General features: G+C 47.4%; 1 protein-coding gene across 1 annotated transcript in view; it reads left to right on the top strand.

Annotated features, from left to right (window-relative positions):
* LOC130534291 (collagen alpha-1(XIX) chain) overlaps nt 1–21,227 on the top strand; it is a 67,972-nt gene extending 46,745 nt beyond the window's left edge. The window contains exons 26-53 of the mRNA XM_057048318.1: nt 767–822; nt 888–965; nt 2,431–2,472; nt 3,085–3,162; nt 3,512–3,587; nt 3,697–3,750; nt 3,976–4,029; nt 4,386–4,427; nt 5,584–5,688; nt 5,765–5,818; nt 6,184–6,237; nt 6,657–6,710; nt 6,872–6,925; nt 7,179–7,223; nt 8,008–8,058; nt 8,191–8,235; nt 9,000–9,026; nt 10,104–10,157; nt 10,817–10,861; nt 11,144–11,188; nt 11,302–11,364; nt 11,767–11,802; nt 13,067–13,111; nt 13,335–13,478; nt 14,082–14,148; nt 14,235–14,372; nt 17,164–17,241; nt 19,824–21,227. Coding sequence (XP_056904298.1) covers nt 767–822; nt 888–965; nt 2,431–2,472; nt 3,085–3,162; nt 3,512–3,587; nt 3,697–3,750; nt 3,976–4,029; nt 4,386–4,427; nt 5,584–5,688; nt 5,765–5,818; nt 6,184–6,237; nt 6,657–6,710; nt 6,872–6,925; nt 7,179–7,223; nt 8,008–8,058; nt 8,191–8,235; nt 9,000–9,026; nt 10,104–10,157; nt 10,817–10,861; nt 11,144–11,188; nt 11,302–11,364; nt 11,767–11,802; nt 13,067–13,111; nt 13,335–13,478; nt 14,082–14,148; nt 14,235–14,372; nt 17,164–17,241; nt 19,824–19,915 — 1,776 coding nt within the window. The 3' untranslated portion in view covers nt 19,916–21,227. The remainder of the gene's footprint in view (nt 1–766; nt 823–887; nt 966–2,430; nt 2,473–3,084; nt 3,163–3,511; nt 3,588–3,696; nt 3,751–3,975; nt 4,030–4,385; nt 4,428–5,583; nt 5,689–5,764; nt 5,819–6,183; nt 6,238–6,656; nt 6,711–6,871; nt 6,926–7,178; nt 7,224–8,007; nt 8,059–8,190; nt 8,236–8,999; nt 9,027–10,103; nt 10,158–10,816; nt 10,862–11,143; nt 11,189–11,301; nt 11,365–11,766; nt 11,803–13,066; nt 13,112–13,334; nt 13,479–14,081; nt 14,149–14,234; nt 14,373–17,163; nt 17,242–19,823) is intronic.
* Nucleotides 21,228–21,382: the final 155 nt, after the last annotated feature.

Genomic DNA, 21,382 nt, shown 5'->3' with positions numbered 1-21,382 from the left:
GCATTATGTCAGCAAGGACGGCAGAGTCCCAATCTGTTCTCCCCACCTGCTTTGGTAATGAGCATCTGTCTTTACTCACAGGAAGGGAGGGAAAGTGGCATTTCATAAATCCTGGCTAAGAGAAATTATGTTAAAACATGGCAGGCCACTGAAGCAGCGAGGAAGGGGGAGGAAGAGGAGACAAATGTGCGCGGGGAGGCGAAGGCCGCTGATGGATGTGTCTCTATTTACAGGGATCAACTGGGAAGGACGGGGCGCCTGGCAGAGATGGCCTGAGAGGAGAAAAGGTATGGAAACCTAAAGCCAAGTGTGGACTTCTGTGCCTCACTCACCCGCCGTGGAGCTTCCTGCCTACTTCCTGTTAATCCTCGCCGAGGAAAAGTGCCGCGCCGACATTCTTGTGCGATAGGTCCGATCTCTTTTGGGAGGATACACTCGTAGAGGACCGTACGCTCCCCCTCGTGGGTGGAATCCAGGTCGCAACCCTCACAACTAACCGGTTCCATCTGACCCGGCTTTGTCAGACGTTTTGTTTATAACCCAGAGATTTATTGGAATTTGTAGCGAACTGACAACACGCAATCAATTTAAAAGGCTTCAACTTTTTGCAGCAACGACCATCTGACTGATTTAGACGCTGTCTGACGAACACGGCCGCTCCAGAGAGCAAGGTTATATATTTATTCGGGGGGGGGGGCTTTAGAGAAGCCGTATCAGTGCTAAAAAACACCGTCAGGCTCTGATGTTTCTCCCGTGTTAAAATCAGTTTTCAGAAAAAGAAGCAACCTTCACACTTTTGTCCACGCAGTGCCTGTGCAGCCAGTTAGATTTTTAAAAAAATATTCAAGCTACTTTCTCTCTTTACACGTTTATGCCTCCGTCTATAGGGGGACTCTGGCGGCCTGGGGCCACAAGGACCCCCGGGACCTAAGGGCGAACCTGGAGAGCCTGGTGGTGGCTTTACGGTGAGTGTGGATTTTGAAACCCCTATTATTTGCATATATTATTGAGACTAGAAACTTGAGATTATGAAAACACTTCACCAGCAAACATCTGCAACAGAGACAGCTGTTAGCTTGTCCAGCTGTTTAGCTGCCATGACATTATGTAGAGCCAATGCTACGCAGTAATCCACCTCTGGATAAACCAGGCAGCGGATAATCACCTATTCTCCCACTTAAAGGCTTATAGCCATTGAAGCACTCTTTCTTTTATAACTTGGCTTTGCATATGGAGACGTTCATTACGGCGTCACCACCAGTGCGCTGCGTCTGCAGCCGAAGCCCCAGGTGACAGAAGCTGCACTCCACAATCACAGCGAGTGCTTCATCGCTGTCAACGGTCACGTTTGTTTGTGCGTTGCAATGCTGAAGTGAACGGCGGGCGCAGCAACGGCCTACTCACTGAGCAAGTGGTGCCAGGCTCAGGTCATCAGAGCGACGGGGAAATATTGCCTTTAAGTAGAAGAATTTCAAGCTCTTTAATGTGGTGCCGTGACAATGGAGGATCGCAAAAGGAAAGGCACGTGTGTGTGTGTGTGTGTGTGTGTGTGTGTGTGTGTGTGTGTGTGTGTCTGTGTGTGTGTGTGTGTGTGTGATCAGTCAATAAGAAATGTTTCCAAAGGCCTAATGACTGGTTGTCACACGCATGTTGAGCTAATTGAAAGAGAAACATATGGGAGCCAGCAACTGAATAGCCTGGTAGAATATAAAGAATTTCTGAAGAACTCCAGAATAATGGATTCTCAACCTGTCTTTTTTATGTTAAAGAAAGTGAAAAGAAGATAAAGTTTATGAAGTTAATTGTACACACAAGTAACAAGCATCACTTTAAGTGTAATTCAGCAGCTCTTCTTCAGAAATCCTTTATTCTTCCTTGAAAGTTTGTGAATTCCCCCCAAAGACGTGAAGCTTTTTCCAAATTCAGCTTATGTGCGTCCAGTTTACTGGTAATCATCTACTGACGTTAAGAAATCAACCTGATTGTGTAAAAGTCTCCATAGCTTCCATAAAACATCACCATTTCCACCTCCTTTGAGCAATAAAAATTGGAATATATCAACAGGCCATGGTTTTTATTTATTTATTTGTCTGGTTTTGGTTTTTATGTTTTCATGTGCATAAAATCGGCCTTGGCCCAAGTCTCGTTCTAACTCCGCAGCTCTTTTTTCCTTCCCGGTGCCTTGATTTGAAGCGTTTGTTTTTACCTCCCCGACCCTCTGTGGTTTGCCAATATCTGTGTTTTTATGTGCATATTAATATTCCAAATGCTGTAAACACTGTTGAAAAGGAGCCTACAATGCTTCGCTCTGCTCCCCTGCAGAAGGTCGCTCGGATCCTCTTCTGCGAGTCCTTTTGGAGCTGCACCTCTGGCCTCAAAGCAAAACACTGAGGAGCGCACATGATTCTTTTTTCTTCTCTTGCTTTTTAGAGTGATGGGTTGGCTCTTCCTCGAGGATCGCGTGGGCCTAAGGTAAGACTCGTAATACTGGAGCATTACCAACGCAAACATCTGCACAGGAGATTGCACTTAATGTAGGTATTTATATGTATAGAAAAAACATGCTCGGGTTCTATTTACTGCCTCTTCGCGGCACGGCCAAAGCTCCATATTTATTTAATTTATCTATTTATTTGACTCATCTCTGTCGTATATCCCTCTCTCCATTTTCTTTATGTAGCTGGCAAATAGGTTCAGCCTCTATATGTGACATTAAGAGTACTACCACTACACATTAACATACCTACAGGCACTCGAGCGCACGCTGCCTGCAGTAATAGTATGTCCGTGTGTACAAGGTATATAAATAAAGTAGGGAGTAATGCATTAAACATGCTGCGCTCACTGAAGGCCCCGATACACATGTAGAATATCCATAGCATTGAGTTTAAACAAATTAGATAATAAAGATGCAAATGCGAGCGGCCAAGACCACGCGTTCCTCAGCCTTGATGCTCCTCCAGGGGGGGAAAAACCAACAAAAAATGGAAAAAGGCAGGAATGAGTACCAGTAGAGTGCGAGTACTTGACTCCTGTGTTCCCACACGTCCGTGACTCCGTCCGTGTCGCTTGTCTTTCTGTCAGGGGGAGAGAGGACTTCCAGGACTGCCAGGAGAGCCGGGTGAAAAAGGCGAAGCTGGAGAGGGTGTCGTCGGCCCCCCTGTGAGTACCTGGATCTATCGATGGGCCCGTCTCCGACATTTATTATTTAGTGCAACCTGTAATGAGAATCCGGGCTCCGGTTCTGAAAACACGGTGGTTGCGGTAGAATACGAGCTCCGTCCTTGGTTAAAGACCCTCTGAGAGCAGCGCGGGCCGCCTGCTACCTATATGCTGTGCACAGCGTGAAGTGCACGGATTTGATTGCGAGTGAGTCTGCTTCCATTTTTGAAATAAAGGATTGTCGGAGGCAGAGAATCAATAGAGTAAAAGGTGTCTAACACAATTCCTTTATTGGATCCTGAGAGCCAGAGGGCAGCTGGTGTTAACAAGATGTGTGATGTGTTCTTAGGGCCCCGCGGGACCCCCAGGAAAGCCAGGAACTGAGGTCTGTGGAAAGTTCTATCAAACCACTAAGCAGGCGCAGCGTGCGGCTGTTTATTTAGCCGATTGATGCCGTGGCTTTCTAATCATTTTACCACCTACAAGCTGTTTGGCTCCTAAACAGTCGGACAATCTGTGTTTCTGTCTTGTTAGGGCCCTCGCGGAGCCCCCGGTTTATCCGGCTCTCCAGGGGTTGCAGGAAGAGAGGTGAGTGAAGAGAGACAACCTTTGCACACATCTGCAGATGAAAGACATCTGGAAGTATAAAAGGATGTCAGCTGCCTTCTGTGGATGAACGAGGGCGACCTATCGCAGCTCCTGGACACAAATGCCCTCCGTGGCGGAGGAATGTGGATGAATGAACCGCATCCGTGCATGTCTGCCTGATGTCATTGCCAGGAGCTCTAACTCCTTTCTTTGTCTCAATTAAAGGGCCCCCCCGGTAGACCAGGACCCCCCGGCCCTGCTGGACCCCCAGGTGAACGGGTGAGTCAGAAATGCAGAAGATCACCTGGAAATCAAGGTCACTCCATTCATCTGCACTAGTCGGCACTTATATATGTTTTTCTCAACTTCAGAGAGCAACAATATTTTCCAGAGTGGGGGGGGGGGGGGGGTTTTTCCTCCCGCAGCGGAGTTATTAAACCAGGTCCTCAAGCGGTGCAGATAAAATATAAAACAAAAAGGAAAAGCATGGGAAGAAATCATATTCCTTTGAAATTATCTTATAACTTGAGGCCTAAATTGATGCAGCATTCACCATCAAATGCTTTTTTTTTTTAAATGTGTAGATTTATAAGATAAAGTGTTTAATCGTTTTTCTTTCTGTGTTTCTTTAATAGACTGCTCTGCCTATTGTTGGAGACATGGGTGCTTTGCTTAAGGTACTATATTTATAACTTTACTCTTACAAAATTAATTGTGCACTCACTCAAAATTAGTGTGACACGTTCATGAGTGCCCAGAGAGGTGTTTAAAAACCGTTGTTTGGTCATTTAAAAGGTGACATTCAGAAAGATTATTTCAGGTTGGAGCCATATTTCAAGCACTCGAGCGCCCCCTTAAGGTCGAGTTGAGAAAGTTTCGATAACAATGACGACCAGCAGCATGACTTTAACTGCATGCTAATATGCAGCATCGTGCATTTATTAAGCCTCCATTATATATTTAATATATAAATAAAAAATAAAACCAAATTTACAGAATGATCCAACTCAATTTTAAATTTTTAAATATTTTAATACCTGATAGGAAGGAGGACAACATGGTCAATGAGGACAGTGGGCCATTGTGTTCATGTTGCAACTCAAATCTCTAAAATTCCAAATCTTTCCAAATCTCATTGAAGCCCAGGGTCGTTTTGTAAAATGCGGATTATGCAAATCAACCGAATGAGGAATAGTAGCCGTGATAAAAGCAGAGCCGTGGCCGTCGCAATTTTCTGTTACCCTTTTTATTAGAATCTCCCAGCACATTAGCATCATTGCTATTAGCATTTTCAAAATCTTGATGGTGCCTTTGATAAAAGACTAAACATATCCAACTCATTGTCTTTATATTAATCAAAGCTGCTTTCACTCAAGCGTCCCAACATTTTCGCTGAAACATAATTCGATAATTAGGACGAGCAGATTCATTTACGTGTCGTGTTCCAGGCTGAACTGTTGATGCGAAAGGAGCTTTGTCAACACTCGAGGTCCGTCGCTAATACCCCCCAACTTAACCACTTCCCACCTGGAAGGCGCCGCTTCCTGCGTCCCCACTGCAGGGACAGTGATATTTAAGATTCTCACTTAAATGTCACAGTCAATGAGTTTGACAAAGTTCACCACTCACCTCCGCGAGGGACGCTCTCGGAGGCGCCGTCGGGGGGGTTCGCATTATTTCTGCGTGGCAGACATTTAGAGAAGAGTTTGTGTCAGTTGGGGTCTTGTCCTCCACCCAGGGGAGGCGACATAATAAAGGGCAGCGCTCCAGTTCAACTTGATGAAGTCCTAACTGTGCCACCACTTTTGCCTCCTGTCTCGCCCGTGCCGACAGAACGCCTGCAGCGCGTGCCAGGCCAGGGTCCCCGGGCTTCCTGGGCAGAAGGGGGAGAAGGGGTCACCAGGCGAGCAAGGAGTGGAGGGCATTGTCGGAGAAAAGGTACTGGGAGTGCAGCACAGCGTGCCAAATCATCCACCTAATGTGCTGGATTATGTGACTTTTGTTATTCAAACAGGGTGATCCAGGCGTCAGAGGCCCAATGGGAAACCCGGGGAAGGAAGGCCCGAAGGTAGAGCCCCCCCCCCACCCCCCCATCCCCTGTAATTGTGCTCAGTAAAAATGAATCATTGTGCCAGTTTGTCAGCAACAGCATGAGAAACGTATTAAATTAAAGGTGTTGTGCTGAGAGTTTACATTTGGTAAACAAGTGTTATAGATTACCTTTAGGATCACCTCTGAAAGCCTGTTCAGCTTCTCCGTGACAACATGACTGCTTTTTACTGTATGGGGTCTCCATGGATGCTGTTGCCATGGATACATTGCTACACGGCGGCGAACTGGGTTAGGTGGATTTGGGTCTTGTGCAACGAGAGGAAGAAGCTTTCTGAGGTCCGCACCTCACCAATAACATTCACTTGATTTACCTTCCTGCAGGGCGTTAAAGGGGAGAGAGGGTTCCCAGGGCCAATGGGAGATAAAGGTGATGAGGTGAGTAACACAAATGAATCCAGGATCATCCGGGTGCATGGAAGTCACTTTGACATTGAGGAGAGCGGATTCTAAAGAATCTGGAACGTCTGCTGGGCTGATAGGCTGTGTATGTTGAAGGTCTGTTTTCAAAGGAAGCCATTAAAAGCACTTCCTGTGCCCCGATCATTTTCACTTCCACAACCTCTTTTCTAAAGTATCCCGACCGAACTTTTGTGCACTTAAAATAATGGCCCTCATTAGAGGAATTCAGAGGTCCCCTAGTGGGGGGGGGGGGGGTAGACAGGATCAGCTCCACATGTTAGTTTATCTATTTCACGACTGAGGCTTTATAAGCTGACAAATATATAAACCCTCACTCAGCAATCCAAACCTTTTTGGTGGGAGGTAACAAATCCATAATTCAATGCTTCCTTCAGGGTCCCGCAGGAGTTCCAGGACTTCCTGGTGTGGGTGGCCGTGCAGGCTCCCCGGTAAGAGCCCGTCCTTTATGTCACCTAATATTATACAGAATGCTTTCAATGTCTCATAAAGGAAAGTGCTCTTTTATGGTCACAGGTCTGACATGTGCTTTTTTTTTCTCTCTCTAAGATCTTTTCTTGAAGCCCATTTCATTATGCTGCTGTCTTTGCAGGGGCTGATGGGTAGACCGGGGCCAATGGGCGAATCAGGAAAAAAGGGAGAAAAAGTAAGGATTTATACCCTTTTTTATATTTAATATTGCTAATGCGTGCGTGTGTGTGTGTGTGTGTGTGCAGATCAAATTGCTTGTTTCAAACAACCATCCAGGTTCCTTTTTACTGATTTTCTGCCTGTTTTTAAAAGATAAATATTGCACTCACTAACGTGGGCAAATTAAATAAATAAAAAATTCCCCTTTATTGGCATACATTAGTTTGGGAATGTGTTGATAAAAGAATGCTTGTGATTGTGTTTGGTAGGGAGCTGAAGGGCCTCCTGGCACCCCGGGGCTTCCAGGACCTCCTGTAAGTTTTATTCATGTGCCTTTTTTTTTGAAGAAGCCAAAAGTTTTCTCTCAATCAAATAAAGGTGGATTGTTTTAATTAAGTCTTGATTATAAATATATGTCCCTTTCCACATCCGGAATCACAACTGTAACTTGACTGTAGTCTTTTCTAAATGCAGACGAGCATCAGTGCTTTTGTATTTTCTCAGCTCGTCACAAAAACGTCATTAAGCGCAAACACGATTAAAAATGGCGGAGCTGTTCTCCGCCTCGCTTGCTCTCTTCCAAAGGCAAATCTGTAATTCAGCAGAGGTGCCCTCGAATCTGCCGCGGCCCTCCGTCACCCCGCTTTCTTAAGAGGGTGAGGAGGAGGGGGGGGGGAAGGGTGGTGAAAAGGGCGCAGGTAGCTCTCTGTTTCCAAATGAGAATCTTACCTGTCAAGGGACAAATATTCTCAAACGTTCTAATAGAAGCTTCCGTTGCCTTGTTTCCAAACTGGAATCTTTTAACCCTGGTGCTGTTTTGGTGGTGGTGGTGGGGGGGGGGGGGGTGTTTTTGTTCATTTTTTCCTTTAAACGACTGCTAGGTCAAGGATAACGGCGACAATCTTCCACCATATTTTACCTCTTCTTTACAATTTGCTGCATTCCCTTTTCCTTCCCCAAATGAGCTATTGATCTTTCTGATGCACCTTTTAAGGACTAATAGCGTACAACTGCCCGTGATGTAGCGCGCCGTTCTCTGTAAGGAGTCTCGGTGCTGAAAAGTCACAGAACACCGATTTCCTGCTGAATGTGTTCCAGGGTGTACCCTACGTGGAGGGCAACGGGATGAGCGGGCTGTACAAGCTGCAGGTAAAGGCTGCACTCACTGCACAATACAGCACCTTCACTCTTATCAGCAGTCAAGAGGAAAATCTATGCTTGTCCATGCGTTTGACCCATATTGTTAAATATCTAGACATAACAAAAAGTGTGTCTTTTCAGAGCGGCGGAGCTATTTTAGGACCCCCCGGAGCTCCTGGTGCACCGGTAAGGATAATCTTTGCTCTGCCTGAAGCAAATCCTTTACAGTGTCCGAAGGAGCGATGCCAGCGGGCAGGCGTGCTGATACTGGAGGAGCCGCAGAACTTAGCCGAGCTGAATAATAAATTAGCCGAGCAGCTCTCCGGCGTTATCTCCATGTCCGAGGCCTCGGTACAGTCGGCCGCATCCGGAGAACACAGGCTGGTTGGTTATAGAGCCGGCGAGGGACTCGAGCAGGTGTCTCTCGCACGCCTCAAGGCGTGCGGCCTCATTGACAGGCAAAGCGGGCCGCGCGGCGCCGAGCCACTCTGACCCGGGCCGCTTATCGGCGCCGGCCGCTCCCGCTTATCAGACAGTTTGTAATCTGGTCCAGTCTGGGGAGACTTTCACTTAAAAGGTCTCTGGGGCGCCATCCCACATAACAGTCCACCGGAGGCCACGACATAAATAAGACGCGCCGATGCCCCTCGCGCGTGAATCAGGGGCGCCGCCGCCGCTAAATCCTCTGGATGCTTTTCCCCACGGTCCATCCATCAGTGCCCAACTGCCGTTGAGAAACCCTCCTGGATGGAAAATATATATGTGTCTCTGTGTATCTTATTTTGTTTGGCTTTCACTAAAGCTTCAACCACACATGCTGAGGTTTGCTAACGCACGCGCCGTGTAGCACGTACGATCATCGGATTGTTTTGTACACTCCTGTGTCGTCGCCCCACTTATTCTTCACGATGTAAACTGATTTATTTTTTTTCCCACCTTCCTCTTCCAAGGGTCTCAAAGGAGATGGCGGCCCCCCGGTGAGTCGCAGACTTTCTTTCTAGAACACATTATAATGAAGTATTTTGCCTTTTTGTGTTTTGTACCTGCCTCCCCGGAATAATAGCCAAGCCTGAGTTGCTAGTTGACTTCTGTCAGCGTCTCCTCCTGGTTCTCCACATCATAAGTCAATAACCCACCCCCCCAAGGCAGGAGACCATAACTACTCTCAGTAGAGCGCTACCACGCCGCAGAGAATGATCACATCTCCTGCAAACCGCTGTACCTTATTGTCTATCGCACCATATTGCGTTGCCGGTGGGAACACGCTCTCTTCTCCTTCACTTCAGACGCAGCATCCACCTCCATCTGCCCCCCCCTCACCGACGCCCGAAAACAATCCACGCATGCATGGAAACACTTCCACGCTTCCGCTATCAGCGTGAATTCTCTATTCCCACGGGGCCAATTGCATTTCTTATTGTTTTGTTGCGCAGTGATTTTTCACCGGGATGTTAATTTGACATTTTAATAAATTGTGTGACCGGCTCCGGTGCTGTGGCAGAATTGCCCCAATCCGTCTCACAGCTGATCCTCTGGCTGCCCCGTTCTCCCTTTAGCGGCGCTCGCTTATTCATGACAATCTACATGGGTGACGATTACCTGCACAATCCGTCTCTGTCAGCGCCCGCTGCCCCTTTATTCTCCGTAATGGCCTTTTTCCATGGCAGCTTGAGCAAGATGAGCCAGACAGAGGCCATCAGTAGTTGGAGCATCGCGAATGGCTCCCTATTTTTAGCGCCCCAAAGCTCATATCATCGCAATTGTCGGTTTTCGCTCTTCTTCTGTCCCATTTGTAGTCTATAAGGTGTGACAGCATGTGACATAGATCAAAGTGCGTATGCTCGGGGTGAAGGTAGTGCGCTTTTGGGCCTACGGCAGATGAAAAGTTGTGTTTGCCCTCAGTTGTGTTTGCCAATGGAATGTGTGGAATCTCAGCGCTTCACAGAATCGTATTTACTTTCAGATGTCCAGTTTTGATCCATGTGAGGTTCCTAGGTGATGGTTGTGGACAGTTTTATGATAGAATTGGCATTATTTGTTGTTGGCTGCTGCAGGGGGAACCTGGCGCCATGGGATTACCTGGACTTGAAGGCCTACCTGGTGCTAAGGTAGGTAATCCCGACCTCCAAAAAGCATTTCCTCCAATGTTCTGAATTCCAATGTGTTCTAAATTGCAATGAAACCGCCATCTTGTGCTGGTGATGTCATTGCAAACACAAAATGCGCAGTAGTCCCTGAGAATTAGAGCTCCCACTCAACACACATTTACTCAGAAACACTTGTAATACTTTGTTTAAGAACAGGAACAGAAACTGCTGAGATATTTCATTCATTATTCTAAATGTGCTTCAGATCAGCTTGTATTAAAGTGCGACATGGAGCAATAATAAGAAATATCAGATCTGGATTCAGTTGCGTTCTTGCGTTAGCCGCGTGCGCAATGCTTCTGTTTTATTGTTCGATTATGCATGCAGGCGTGAAAGATTGTTGGGTTTTTTTTCTTCTCCTGGCAAATTTATTTGCATGTTTGTGGAACATTCAACACCTATGACAGCCAGTAATTTATGCTTCAGAGGGAACTCAGAGGTCTGACATATGCAAAGTGGCGGCTGTTGAAGCATGATGGAAACAAGTTATTAAAATGGCTGCGTAACCTTGGCTGTTTATTCCAGCGCCGCGTTTGTCCACACAGCAGCTCCACGCTGATTTATGTTTATTCCTAATTCCATGTGCACGTGATCTGCCATGTGCTTTCTGCCACCTTCAGGGCGATTCTGGGTCGATCGGCCCTCCTGGACTACAAGGTCCTCCGGTAAGTAAAATATGCAGTATATTTTGAATGATCCGCATCAGTTCATTGATCGTATTGTTCCGATACACTGCGGGCGAGCGGCGGACGCCAGGACGCGACAGGACCTGGATTAACAACTCTGCCATGCGGTGGTGGTGTTTTTAGTTGATTTCCTTTGCCGCTACAGTTAGCCTGTTGCTATAATCTGAATGAGAGGCTGCGTAGGTGCTTTGCTGTGGGATGACACCACTGAGGGGGCCTGTCACAACACTGTCGGCTTTGTTCCTTGTTTGTGATCGACAGGGGAAGCCCGGCGCTCGCGGAGAGCCAGGGATCCCAGGAGAGCCGGTGAGCCACAGCCTCTAACTCTCTTCCACCTGTCATTCCCAGCATCATTCCTTTGTCGCTGCTGACTGACATGTCGGCTGTCTCTTTTCTTTTTCTTTTTTTTTTCCTGACAGGGTGAGCGAGGGCCGCTCGGAGAGACAGGTTTCCCCGGACCTGAGGGACCCCAAGGTGTCGCTGTAAGGATGCCTCGCGTCGTCTTCGTAGATGTTCGCCAAATCACCGTTCTGTTATATCCAAGGTGGAAACAGGACGCGGAATAACACAGCGTCCTCATACTGCGGCGGCGTTGTCACCGTCTCAAACATGATTCAAGGACAATATGATCGCGATACGTATGTTAGCGCTCGCTTGTCTTGTAGACGATTACATCCCACCATGTAATTACCATCAAAGATGGCTTCTGTAATTTTTGCTGTAAGTGCACTATGGAGCAGTGTTGGCAGAGCAATCAGGATCATTATCCCTCGGTTGAGATATCTCATTAACTGTGGAGATTACTAAGAGCGCAACGGCGCTGATCCAATCGAAGGTGGGAGCTAATACAAAATGTCTTTGTTTGTGTTGCACTCCTTGAGCAGGGCAGACCTGGAAGAGACGGAACTCCCGGAATGAAGGTGAGTTGGGCGAACCCGTCGCAAATCCCCTTATAGAAATTGCTTTACATCCGCCGCGGCACAAAAAGATGGCACAGCAGATTTTTATCCTCCAGCCTGGAGCTGCAGCATCCCGGGCGCATTAACACTATTTGCATATTTCAGATTTCGATGATAAAAACTTAATGAAATCCTGCAAATTTGGGGCTTTGTTGACACTTTTTTTGTCCATCTATATGATATTGTTAACTCTGGCGGTGGTATGATGTGGAGCAAACGCCAAATGTGAGGTTTTTTCCTCCTCCTTGTTGGAGAACGTGATGGAAAAGCTGCTGCTTTAGGATGACCAGTCAATTACAAGATGCCACTACTGCACTCTGTTCACCACAGATTTCCCGGCATGCGGAACGGTCTGCCGACACCAGAGCGGGAAGTTCTCGTGCCTCCCCGAATGCCCCAGAATTTTGTAACTGTTTTGTTATTAGTTTAGATTTTCCACCAATCTTTTTTCATCATTCCATGAAGCCTTTTGCTCTTTCTTCCCCCACCTCCCCACATCTTTCTAGCAGGGTTGCCAGGCGCTTTGCTGAGGCAACAGTGCCATCTAGCAGGTAGCTGCGTTCCTCCAGCCCTGCTCTGCACACTGCTTCAAGGTTTAATGTAACGCTCGGGGCAGCACATTTCAGCAGGCGAGGAGATAGATTTAAGTCTCCCATCAGGCACTGGGGAATACAGAGCAGTGGAGATTAAAGCGGGCAGGGGAGAACGGCATCACAGAGAGCGACGCCTGCGTTAAAAACCGCATCATGCCAGATTGTCTTGTGCACGGCTCCTGTAATCCAGCAGGAAATTGATACAAAGATGCTCCCAGAGGTTTTGCTGTGAACACAGCAAAGGGAGGCGATGAGGAGTGACAGGGAGGGATTGGAAGACACCAGACGGCGTGACATGAAGCCGCAGACAGGTGTTGTTCTTCTCTCTCTCTGTCTCTCTCATGCGGCTCTTCCGTACAGTAGAAAGACATCTGCTAAGAAAGCGCCTCAAATGAAAACAGGCACGAAAGCCAAGAAGCGGTGACATTGCAGAAGGCGATAGTCTAAACAAGGACTCACACTTGAGCTGAGTCACCCCTGCAACACCCCTGCCAGTATCATCCTAACCGGCAAATCTGTCGACATGTACGAATGCTGAATAGTGAGGTGACGATCGTTCGAGCGACAAAGGTCGAGATGGTTCCCCGTGGGTTGCGCGAAGCCTTGACGTCAATGTGTTTGTGTGTTAAAAGGGAGCCACAGGAAGAACTGGGGACAGAGGACCCAAAGGAGAGCGTGTAAGTGGTACCTTAAACACAGGTGTTGATGAATGCTAACAAAGACCTGCACAGACCTGATTTTCCCCACATATGTGGCAGCACAGTGAGGCTTTTCTAGCATTTTTAGTGTAATAATTAAGAAAATCTAGTTAGTGTTGTTAGTATTCGGTAATTTAGGTCACAGAAAGGAATGACATGACGCAACATGGGTTGAAATGTGTCTGGTGCTTTTTTACTGCAGGGGGATCCAGGAATTCCCGGAGGGAGGGGCGTTCAAGGGGAGAGGGGTCGCGTGGGAGATCCCGGCCCTGTCGGCCCGATGGGACCAGACGGGCGAAAGGGCGAACCCGGTTCTCCGGGACAACTGGAGGATGCCAGTTTGTTGGTAAGCTGTGGGGACTTGAAAGTGAAGCGAACGTTTGCAGCCGCTTCCTTGAGCTTGTGCGACAAGCGCGGCTCTCTCTCGCCACACGGGGAACGCTAACGGATATCAGAGGCATCGCTTCAGCTTGTGCAAAGAGCCGGCCGCTCTCTTTCAGCTTCCCACGTCACAACAAGGTGCCACAAAAGGTCAGAAAGGGAGAGAAACAGGAGGAGAGATCCGTAGGCGTGCCTGGAGCTCCGGAGGGCCAGAGGACCACCCCCCCACCACCGCGTGTCATAGACATTTTACACAGTCATTGCAGTTGCGTAGCGTGCACGGCCGAGATGTGAAGCTCATTTGCATGCAATTATTCCAAAGCTCGTCGCGTTGCCACCGTTGCTGGTGCAGCCTCGGAAATGTTTAACACCGTGTATTTGGAGGGAGGCCAACCTGAAACAGCGCTTTTCTTAATTACAGAGCGCACCAAGAGAAGCATAGAGACTTATGAATATTTCTTATAATGATGGCAGTTTTATTCCTTTATGACTCGGAGCTTTGGAGAGCTGTGATAGTGCAGAGTGGGATTTTGCTGGAACTGATCCTTTGCTCCTTGTTGCCACACAGGATGATCCCGGCTTCATGGCGGAACTCAGAATATTTATCAGGAAGGAAGTTTTGAAAATCTTTGAAGGTATGACCTCGTTCCATTTGTACTGAACTTGCATTCCAGCCAGCTGCTCTTATTTTTTATCCCCCCCCCCCTCCCTCATTCTGCAGAAAGAATATCGAGCTCTATTACGCTTCAAAAGACACCCGCAGGCATCTTAGCATCTAATGGACACGGGCCTCCAGGACCTCCTGGCAAGGAGGGCTTACCAGGCCCACCAGGATTGCCCGGGTCTCCTGGTCCACAAGGTATGGGCACAGGCATTCCAGAACTTTGACAGCACCTCAGGAAAACAACTGCCTTTCCACTGTTCACCTCAGATTGCTCAGACCTATTAGCGAGTCTTGTTTAACCCTTCATTGTCCCACGTAACTCCAGTCAATCGTACGTGTGACACCACATTCGTGTTAAAAAGTGCCCGTTAGTCCCGACTACATTCTCCAGGAAGCAAGACAGGTGCCTCATCTGCAGGGTAGAGAAGCATTGAAACAAGGACTTGGGGTCTGCAGCGGTGGGGGCACCTAGCTTGTGTTTTGTGGGCATTCATGGCTATTTTTCTCTCGCTCAGACCCATATATCAATGCAGACTGAGGGGCGGGAAGCAGAGGGAAGGCCAGGAGTGTGGTGCGCTGCAGCTCCCAGCAAAATATGAAGACAAACAGAAGAATTGGCTGTGAATAAGAGAGAATATTATCAATGTGGACAGGTTAGAGCCCCTGTTGATGCCTCACTCCAGGATAGAAAGCTTTTAAAGTCCCCAGCAAAGTCCGGAAACAAGGTGGACGTTCTTTATCAAACCGCTACAGCCTCGTGACTGCCCGCAAAAGTGGCCATTGCCTGGTCGTACTCTTAAATCGTAGCTCGCGTCCCGCTGCGCCTGCAGCAGAACTGCATTTACTCCAGTTTTGAAGAGGATTTCTTACGGTTTCCTGCAAACACAGGAGCTCTCTGAGACCTTTGTGTGACTACCTCAGATGATTCAAGAGCATTTAACCCTCTGCTATCACGTAAAACACAAAAAGCTGCTTTTATAAGAGTGAATAATACAGTTAACATAGAAAATTCTCACTATAATACACTGTGCTAATGAAATTTGCAACACTTGGACCCACTGTGGCATGTTTTATTGGTGGTTCTTAAAGAAAGAAAAGCTCTATTAGAGAAGGGATGTAATATTTCCCTTGAAAATCAAGAATTCTACATGTTCTTAATTTGTGTGTTTGTGTGTGTGTGTGTGTATTCTTGAAACCAGTCAGCTGAAGAGGGAGTTCGGGGTAATATTTCCTCATTATTTCTCGTTACCCTCCGTTGGACTCTGTTCTCCCCAGGAATATCCAATTTGACACGTTCTCCAATGTGCCTAAATGAATTGTTTATAGTGAAAAATAACCCCCTCTTTTTGTCCCCCTCCTCGTAGTTTTGTTTTTCTCCTGAGTGTTAGAGAAAGCACCAACGGATGCATGACGGAGTGCGTAATCCCTGCTTCCATTTTGCCTTTCCCTGCAGTGAAAGTGCTCATGTACAATTCTTTTCACTCATTACTTGGAAATTGTAATGAAGGCAGCGCGTGATGTAGAGCTCCATGTTTGAATTTTGATTTCATAACTGCTACTTTTTTGTCTTCATTTTGTATTTCACTGGATTCTGTACATCTTGTGTTTCATTAAACGGGTGGGGGGAGGGGTTCCACAGCCGCTCTCCTTCCTGCTCTCCGACATGGAAATCTCAGCAATATTTATCAGGGTTTTAGTCTCTGATGGAGCAGCTGTTCAGTGAGAGGGGCACAGATGAATAGACAGCGTTGTTAATACTGTTTACAACATGGTTCGAGAGGTGAGAGGCTGCACTTTTATTGATCAAACACGAAGAAGAAGGCTTCTTGGGCAATGCCGGTTTTATTTATTAACACATTTTGGCCATTAGGGCCTGAACAAACACCCATCGAGTTCACACACGCTGTCATTTTGCCTTTTATCATGAGCGCGCCGATCCAGTGTGCCAGCCAGTCCTCTCACTTTGAGTGCTATTCAGCATTTTCTAACTGAAGGTACAGTCCCCTTTTCTCCCTGGAATGTCTCTTCTCTGAATTGTGAGTGCGTTTTATTATGTGACCAAGGGTGGATAGTCATCTGTCTCTGAGGTTCATGTTTGGAGCATTCATAAGAGGCTTTTGCCTTTTTCCTGAGATTTTCTCTGACACGAACGCATCGGAGTATTTCCCTTTTGGCCCAGATACCCCCCGTCAGCGGGTCTCTGCCTGACACATCCGCTGGTCCCCAGTTACTTTAACTGCCTCGTGGGGGCAATAGTTTCACGGCATCGCAGCCCCTTTCCTGGTACGCTGCTGTTTTTGAATGCTAATACTTGGCATGAGAGCCTCTGAGCGCATGTAAAGCTGAACTGATCAGCCTTTTTGTGGTCATCATGCAGCAGCCTGTTACCATCATGGATGCCAATCATTATGTCTAAATTATGGGATGTATAAAAGCTACTTTCCTGTTTGTTTTCTGGTGATGCTCCCTGTGAATAACACACCTGCGCCTTGTTGTTGTCGTGAATATCGCCTGTGTTGCATCCGCTGCCTCCATGTCTTCTGTGTTTCTGACTACGTGCATCGCTTCAGTGACCCGCATTTCTGACCTGTGCTGAGAAAAAAAACAAAAATGGCTCTTTTCCTTCAGGGGGAGTTGCAAAGACATCATCCCGTTGCGAGGCCTCGGGGCCACATTCGAACACGAACGCACAGTCGGTTCATTAGATAGTGATGATTATCATCCGACACGGCACCGCTAGTGTGTTTAGAGTTGCTCCTCCAAGATTGGGCACAGAGCCGACTGTCATGATGATGTTCACATCATGTAGATGGTGCTTCAGATGGGTCTCTGGGCAGATGTGGAGGTTGCAAACGTATCCTCAAGATCGTCCGTATCCTCCTGTTATGACACTTGCACTAATTTGACTAACTGTACATGACGGCAGCGCCTTTTTGCACCACCGCCGCCGCCGGATGCTCATCCAGAGTGTTGTGTCTGTCCTCAGGTTACAGGGGTCAGAAAGGAGAACGAGGCCAGCCGGGTCTGGGGTTACCAGGAGATCCAGGAGACATGGGGCCACCAGGTAAGGGAAGCCGTGTTCCTACATAAAGGGAAAACACAACGGGATGTTTTATTGTACTCTGTTGCTATCACAGTAATAATTAATTTCCTTAATCGTCAAATATCATTGGTCCACATACTCCTGGTGGTACCCCAGCACACCTGCTGGTAGCAGTGAGAGTGTGAGTCATCTGTCACTGTTTACAGCACAGAGCTTTGCCCTGACATGTGAAAAACTGCAGGGAAAGGGCTGCCGTGAATACGTCTATGATGGAGCAAATGCAATAATGTGCTCCCCGGGGAGCCTTTCCAGATGAAAAATGTAATAAAGTCCCCCAGGATGTTCCTGCTCCGACTTGGCTCTCCAACGCTTCAACATCCTGCATCTGCAAATATTGTGCAGATGGTGGCAGTTAAACATTATGATTGAGTACAGATTGACAACGTGAACGTTAGTGGGGATAACTGAGTAGCATTCAGCCAAGCAAACTGCATTTTTTATGAAGAAAGGAAAGACGACACCCTGGTTTTCTTTATACTGTCTCTAAAATGCACCAAAAAAAAAACTTTTCTCTGAGATTATACACCACCTAATCAGTAAATACAGTTAAATCTGCTCTTCTGGATGTGGGTCATTCAAAAAATATCAATTCTATTTTCTAATGGGAAGGTTTTTCCAACTTGACTTAAATGTTAATGTTAGCTTTGAGCCACCCAAGTAAACCGTGGTGCTAGTCCAGTTTCCCCCATAAAATGACCCAGCTCTGTTCTTCCTTCTTCAGAACTGAAAGTTTCCATCGGGTTTTCCCTGCTGAATGGAGGAAACTGTAGCATATCGCTCTGCGTTATCAGACAACCATCGTGCAGAAAACCCTACATTCTATTTAATTTATTTCCCATGGCGGCACGCTGGGAGATAAACACAGTTTGGAGATAACATTGTGTTTTCCAAAAACACAGTTCCTCTTGGGGGATAAATGGCGATCACAACGTTGCCGTGATGGAGCCGAGTTAAGAAAAATGGACAAAAAGGGGGCTAATCTGTCCGGCGTTGGCTTCTTCCCTGCCCCTGTAAACTAAAGCTCCCCCACTGAATGAGCAGGGTTTCCTCTCCATAAGTCATCACTGCGAAGGTTCGCCACTGACCACGAACTGTTTAATATATGTGACGGGCAAAGAGGGAAATTGGCCGGAGTTCCTCCAGAGGGGACAAATCACAGCATGTGTCAGGCGTCGCCTCTGGTGGAGGCCAGCCCAGAAGCACCTCCAGCCGTCGTCACATAGGCGGGGAGAGTTCTGACCGCGTCAGACTGGTCGCCCAATGTGGATGCAGGACACGGAGAATGGGAATAATCCTAAAAACAGGCAGCCGGTACCCTTTAAGCACGCTGAGCTGATGTACTGAGGTTCTAACAACTGGTTTATCAGCGGCAAAAAACAACTACAGGAGCATCTCACTCAGGAGACACTACTTACAATCATCGAGGAGTGTGTGTGTGTGTGTGTGTGTGTGTGTGTGTGTGTGTGTGTGTGTGTGTGTGTGTTTATATATACAGTAGGTGTCTTTGCCCTCCTCTCTGCTGGCTTCACGGCCGTGTGGGAGATCCGTGTGCGAGCGGTTAGAGCAGAGATGGATGTGGCAGCTGTGAAAAGGGCAAGTTGTGTTTTGAAAGGGAGGATAAAGGACAGGGCAGCAGCCATGATTACGTCAGTGCGGGTCGCGGCGGTTCGCCCGAGCTCTGACTGTTCTTTGACTGTAAAAAAAAAAAGACGGATGAGCGCGTACCGCTGGCGTTGTTCGGTCCAAACAGGGAGGAAGTGTGGTTCCGGCGTGCACCTGGGGTGGTCTGTTGCTTGGTAACATAAGAGGGCTGACGACCTCACATCGGCGTTGTACTCTCGCTCTCCTTCATTCTCATTACAGGGAAATTAAAAGCCTTATTCATCGTAAATGAGCTCGCCATCCTTGCTGGTGTCAGAGGCTCTTAACACCACGCGGACGATGCCAAGTCTTATTAAGGGCGACTTACTGTATAATGTCAAAGCAAATTTAGGACTATTCATTAAGTTTAGTGTTCCTGTTCGGTGAGGTGAAGGTGGCGAGCAGTAGTCAAACTCCATCACCGATAATCTTGCGCAAGGTCGGGGTGGGGGGGAAGGGGAGGTGGAAATAAGTCTACAAACACGCGCACCAAATTACAGTCAGCAGTTTGTTTTTATCACCAGCCCTCGCTGCAGCGATTCCCAATTTTTTACATTGAGTGCTGAGCTTTGAGTGCATCCTCCGTCACTGGAGGACAGGAAGTCAGGGTGGTCTTGGGAGCGTGCGTGCACCTGATGAGAGCAGTGACAGTGCAAACGGACCATGTGAAGCAAAGCCTACTGAGTTTAGGTACTCGCCTCATTATTTTCTCTCTGCTTCCAGTCAGAGACAGCTAATGAAGTCCCGGTACCTGGTATAGACAACAGGTGCTAAAATTAATGAAACGGTGCCTAGCTTGACGCTACGTCTCGCTAACGTCAGCGCTGGTGTCACTTCCTTGCTTGAACTTTGTCCTCTGCTCTGTCGTTATGTAATTAAACCATGTCTAATTTTCTGTTAAGGCCCTCCTGGCATCACCTTTAAGGGTCCCCCGGGCCCCCGTGGACCTCCTGGGACCTGCGACCCAACTGACTGCCTCCTTCCCGCTTTTTGAGGACATCACGGAGGACCAGCGTCCAGCTCCGAGGCCACGGAAGAACCGGCTGCACGGATTCACAACCGAACTCCAGAGTTTCTCTGTCGAGTTTTTGGTTCTTGTCTGGCGTACGAGTGGTGGAAGAATCTCTTTATGCAATGTCGTTTTACATTATTTACATCTCCTGCTGTGATGTAACACATTCCGCCCCCCCTCGAAAGGCAGAAATGAGTTCTTTTCTTTTCCTAATTTCAGTCCAGTCTGATTAAAGCGAGCTGGATTGTTTTGTTCGGCTCAGGCAGGAAGTCCCTTATTTCTTTACGTGCGTGCGTGCGCGCCCACCGGCTTTACGTGTGGAAACCAAATTATGCAACCAAAGTGCAGCAAATGCATCTGTTTTCTCGAAGGATGCTCCGAGGAGACATCAGCCAGGTTGTTTTCAGGAGATTACGACCTGAAAGGCCCGTTTTACTACAGTTATGGTTTGTTGGGCGCAGGTTTTAGGTTTTTGGGGCGCGTTGTGCATGATAATCATTTAGAGGATGACCACGTCTTCCCATTCATACCCGAACTGCCGGGGTCACGCGTGCACCCATGGCGCCTCGAAGCATATAAAAGGGTGCATGAATGTAATTTAAGCCTTCAGTGAGCGTGGTGTCATTTTTCTCAATAATGCGATTGTGGGTTTTTTGTGGGGGGGGTGTTCAGGTGTTTCAAGACTCGTGACGGGACCCGACACTATTACACCAACATTGTACTTGTAATAACACGTTGAGGTTCTCGGTACGTTTTGCTACTCGTTGGCGTGAGTGCGAGCGAGATGAGGATGCTGAATGTTTACATGTGTGCGACGATTTCTGTCGTTTTATTTGTATTTTCTTTTCTTTCTTCTGCGATGCGAGAGAAGTCGGACTGCGCCGCTGACACTTCAGAACGCTTTTGAATGTACTTGAACTCGGTCGCATCCTGGCGGTTCTGCTCTCGGAGCAGATCTTAAGACTTTATGGGGGCTCATTTGTTGTCTGGATGCTTCTTCTTTTATTGTTCTCAGTTTGAGGAGCTCCACACATTTGCATTGAGAGTCTGCTGGAGGGTTTCCATTGTTCCCACTGGATTCAAATGAGCAATCAAAGGACGGAAACTTTATTTGTCCTTTAAGTAACATTTAACAGACGTGATTATTGTGGTAAAAGGGGAAAAGTGAGCTTTTTCTTAAGCTTTTATTTCTAGTGGGCTTTAATGAGGGTTTGACTCGAGCGGCTTTAATTTCACTTTGACTTGTCCTGCTGTGATTAATGTTTAATAAGTTATGGTTTGGGTGTGATTGCATTTCCTCCGCTTAAGATCTGCTTTCGCTGTCTCTTACACGTGCGAGTTCTAACCCGCACCCCGACTTTGAAGCTCTTCTGCATATTTATTTATTTTTTTTAAATATATTCGGTCTCAGCATGCAGGCTTGGTTTTTATCTGTGCTGAATGTTACCA

This window comes from Takifugu flavidus, chromosome 11 (genome assembly GCF_003711565.1).
Source record: "Takifugu flavidus isolate HTHZ2018 chromosome 11, ASM371156v2, whole genome shotgun sequence".
NCBI classification, from domain to species: Eukaryota; Metazoa; Chordata; class Actinopteri; order Tetraodontiformes; family Tetraodontidae; genus Takifugu; species Takifugu flavidus.
This window is presented reverse-complemented; position numbering and strand designations above follow the sequence as displayed.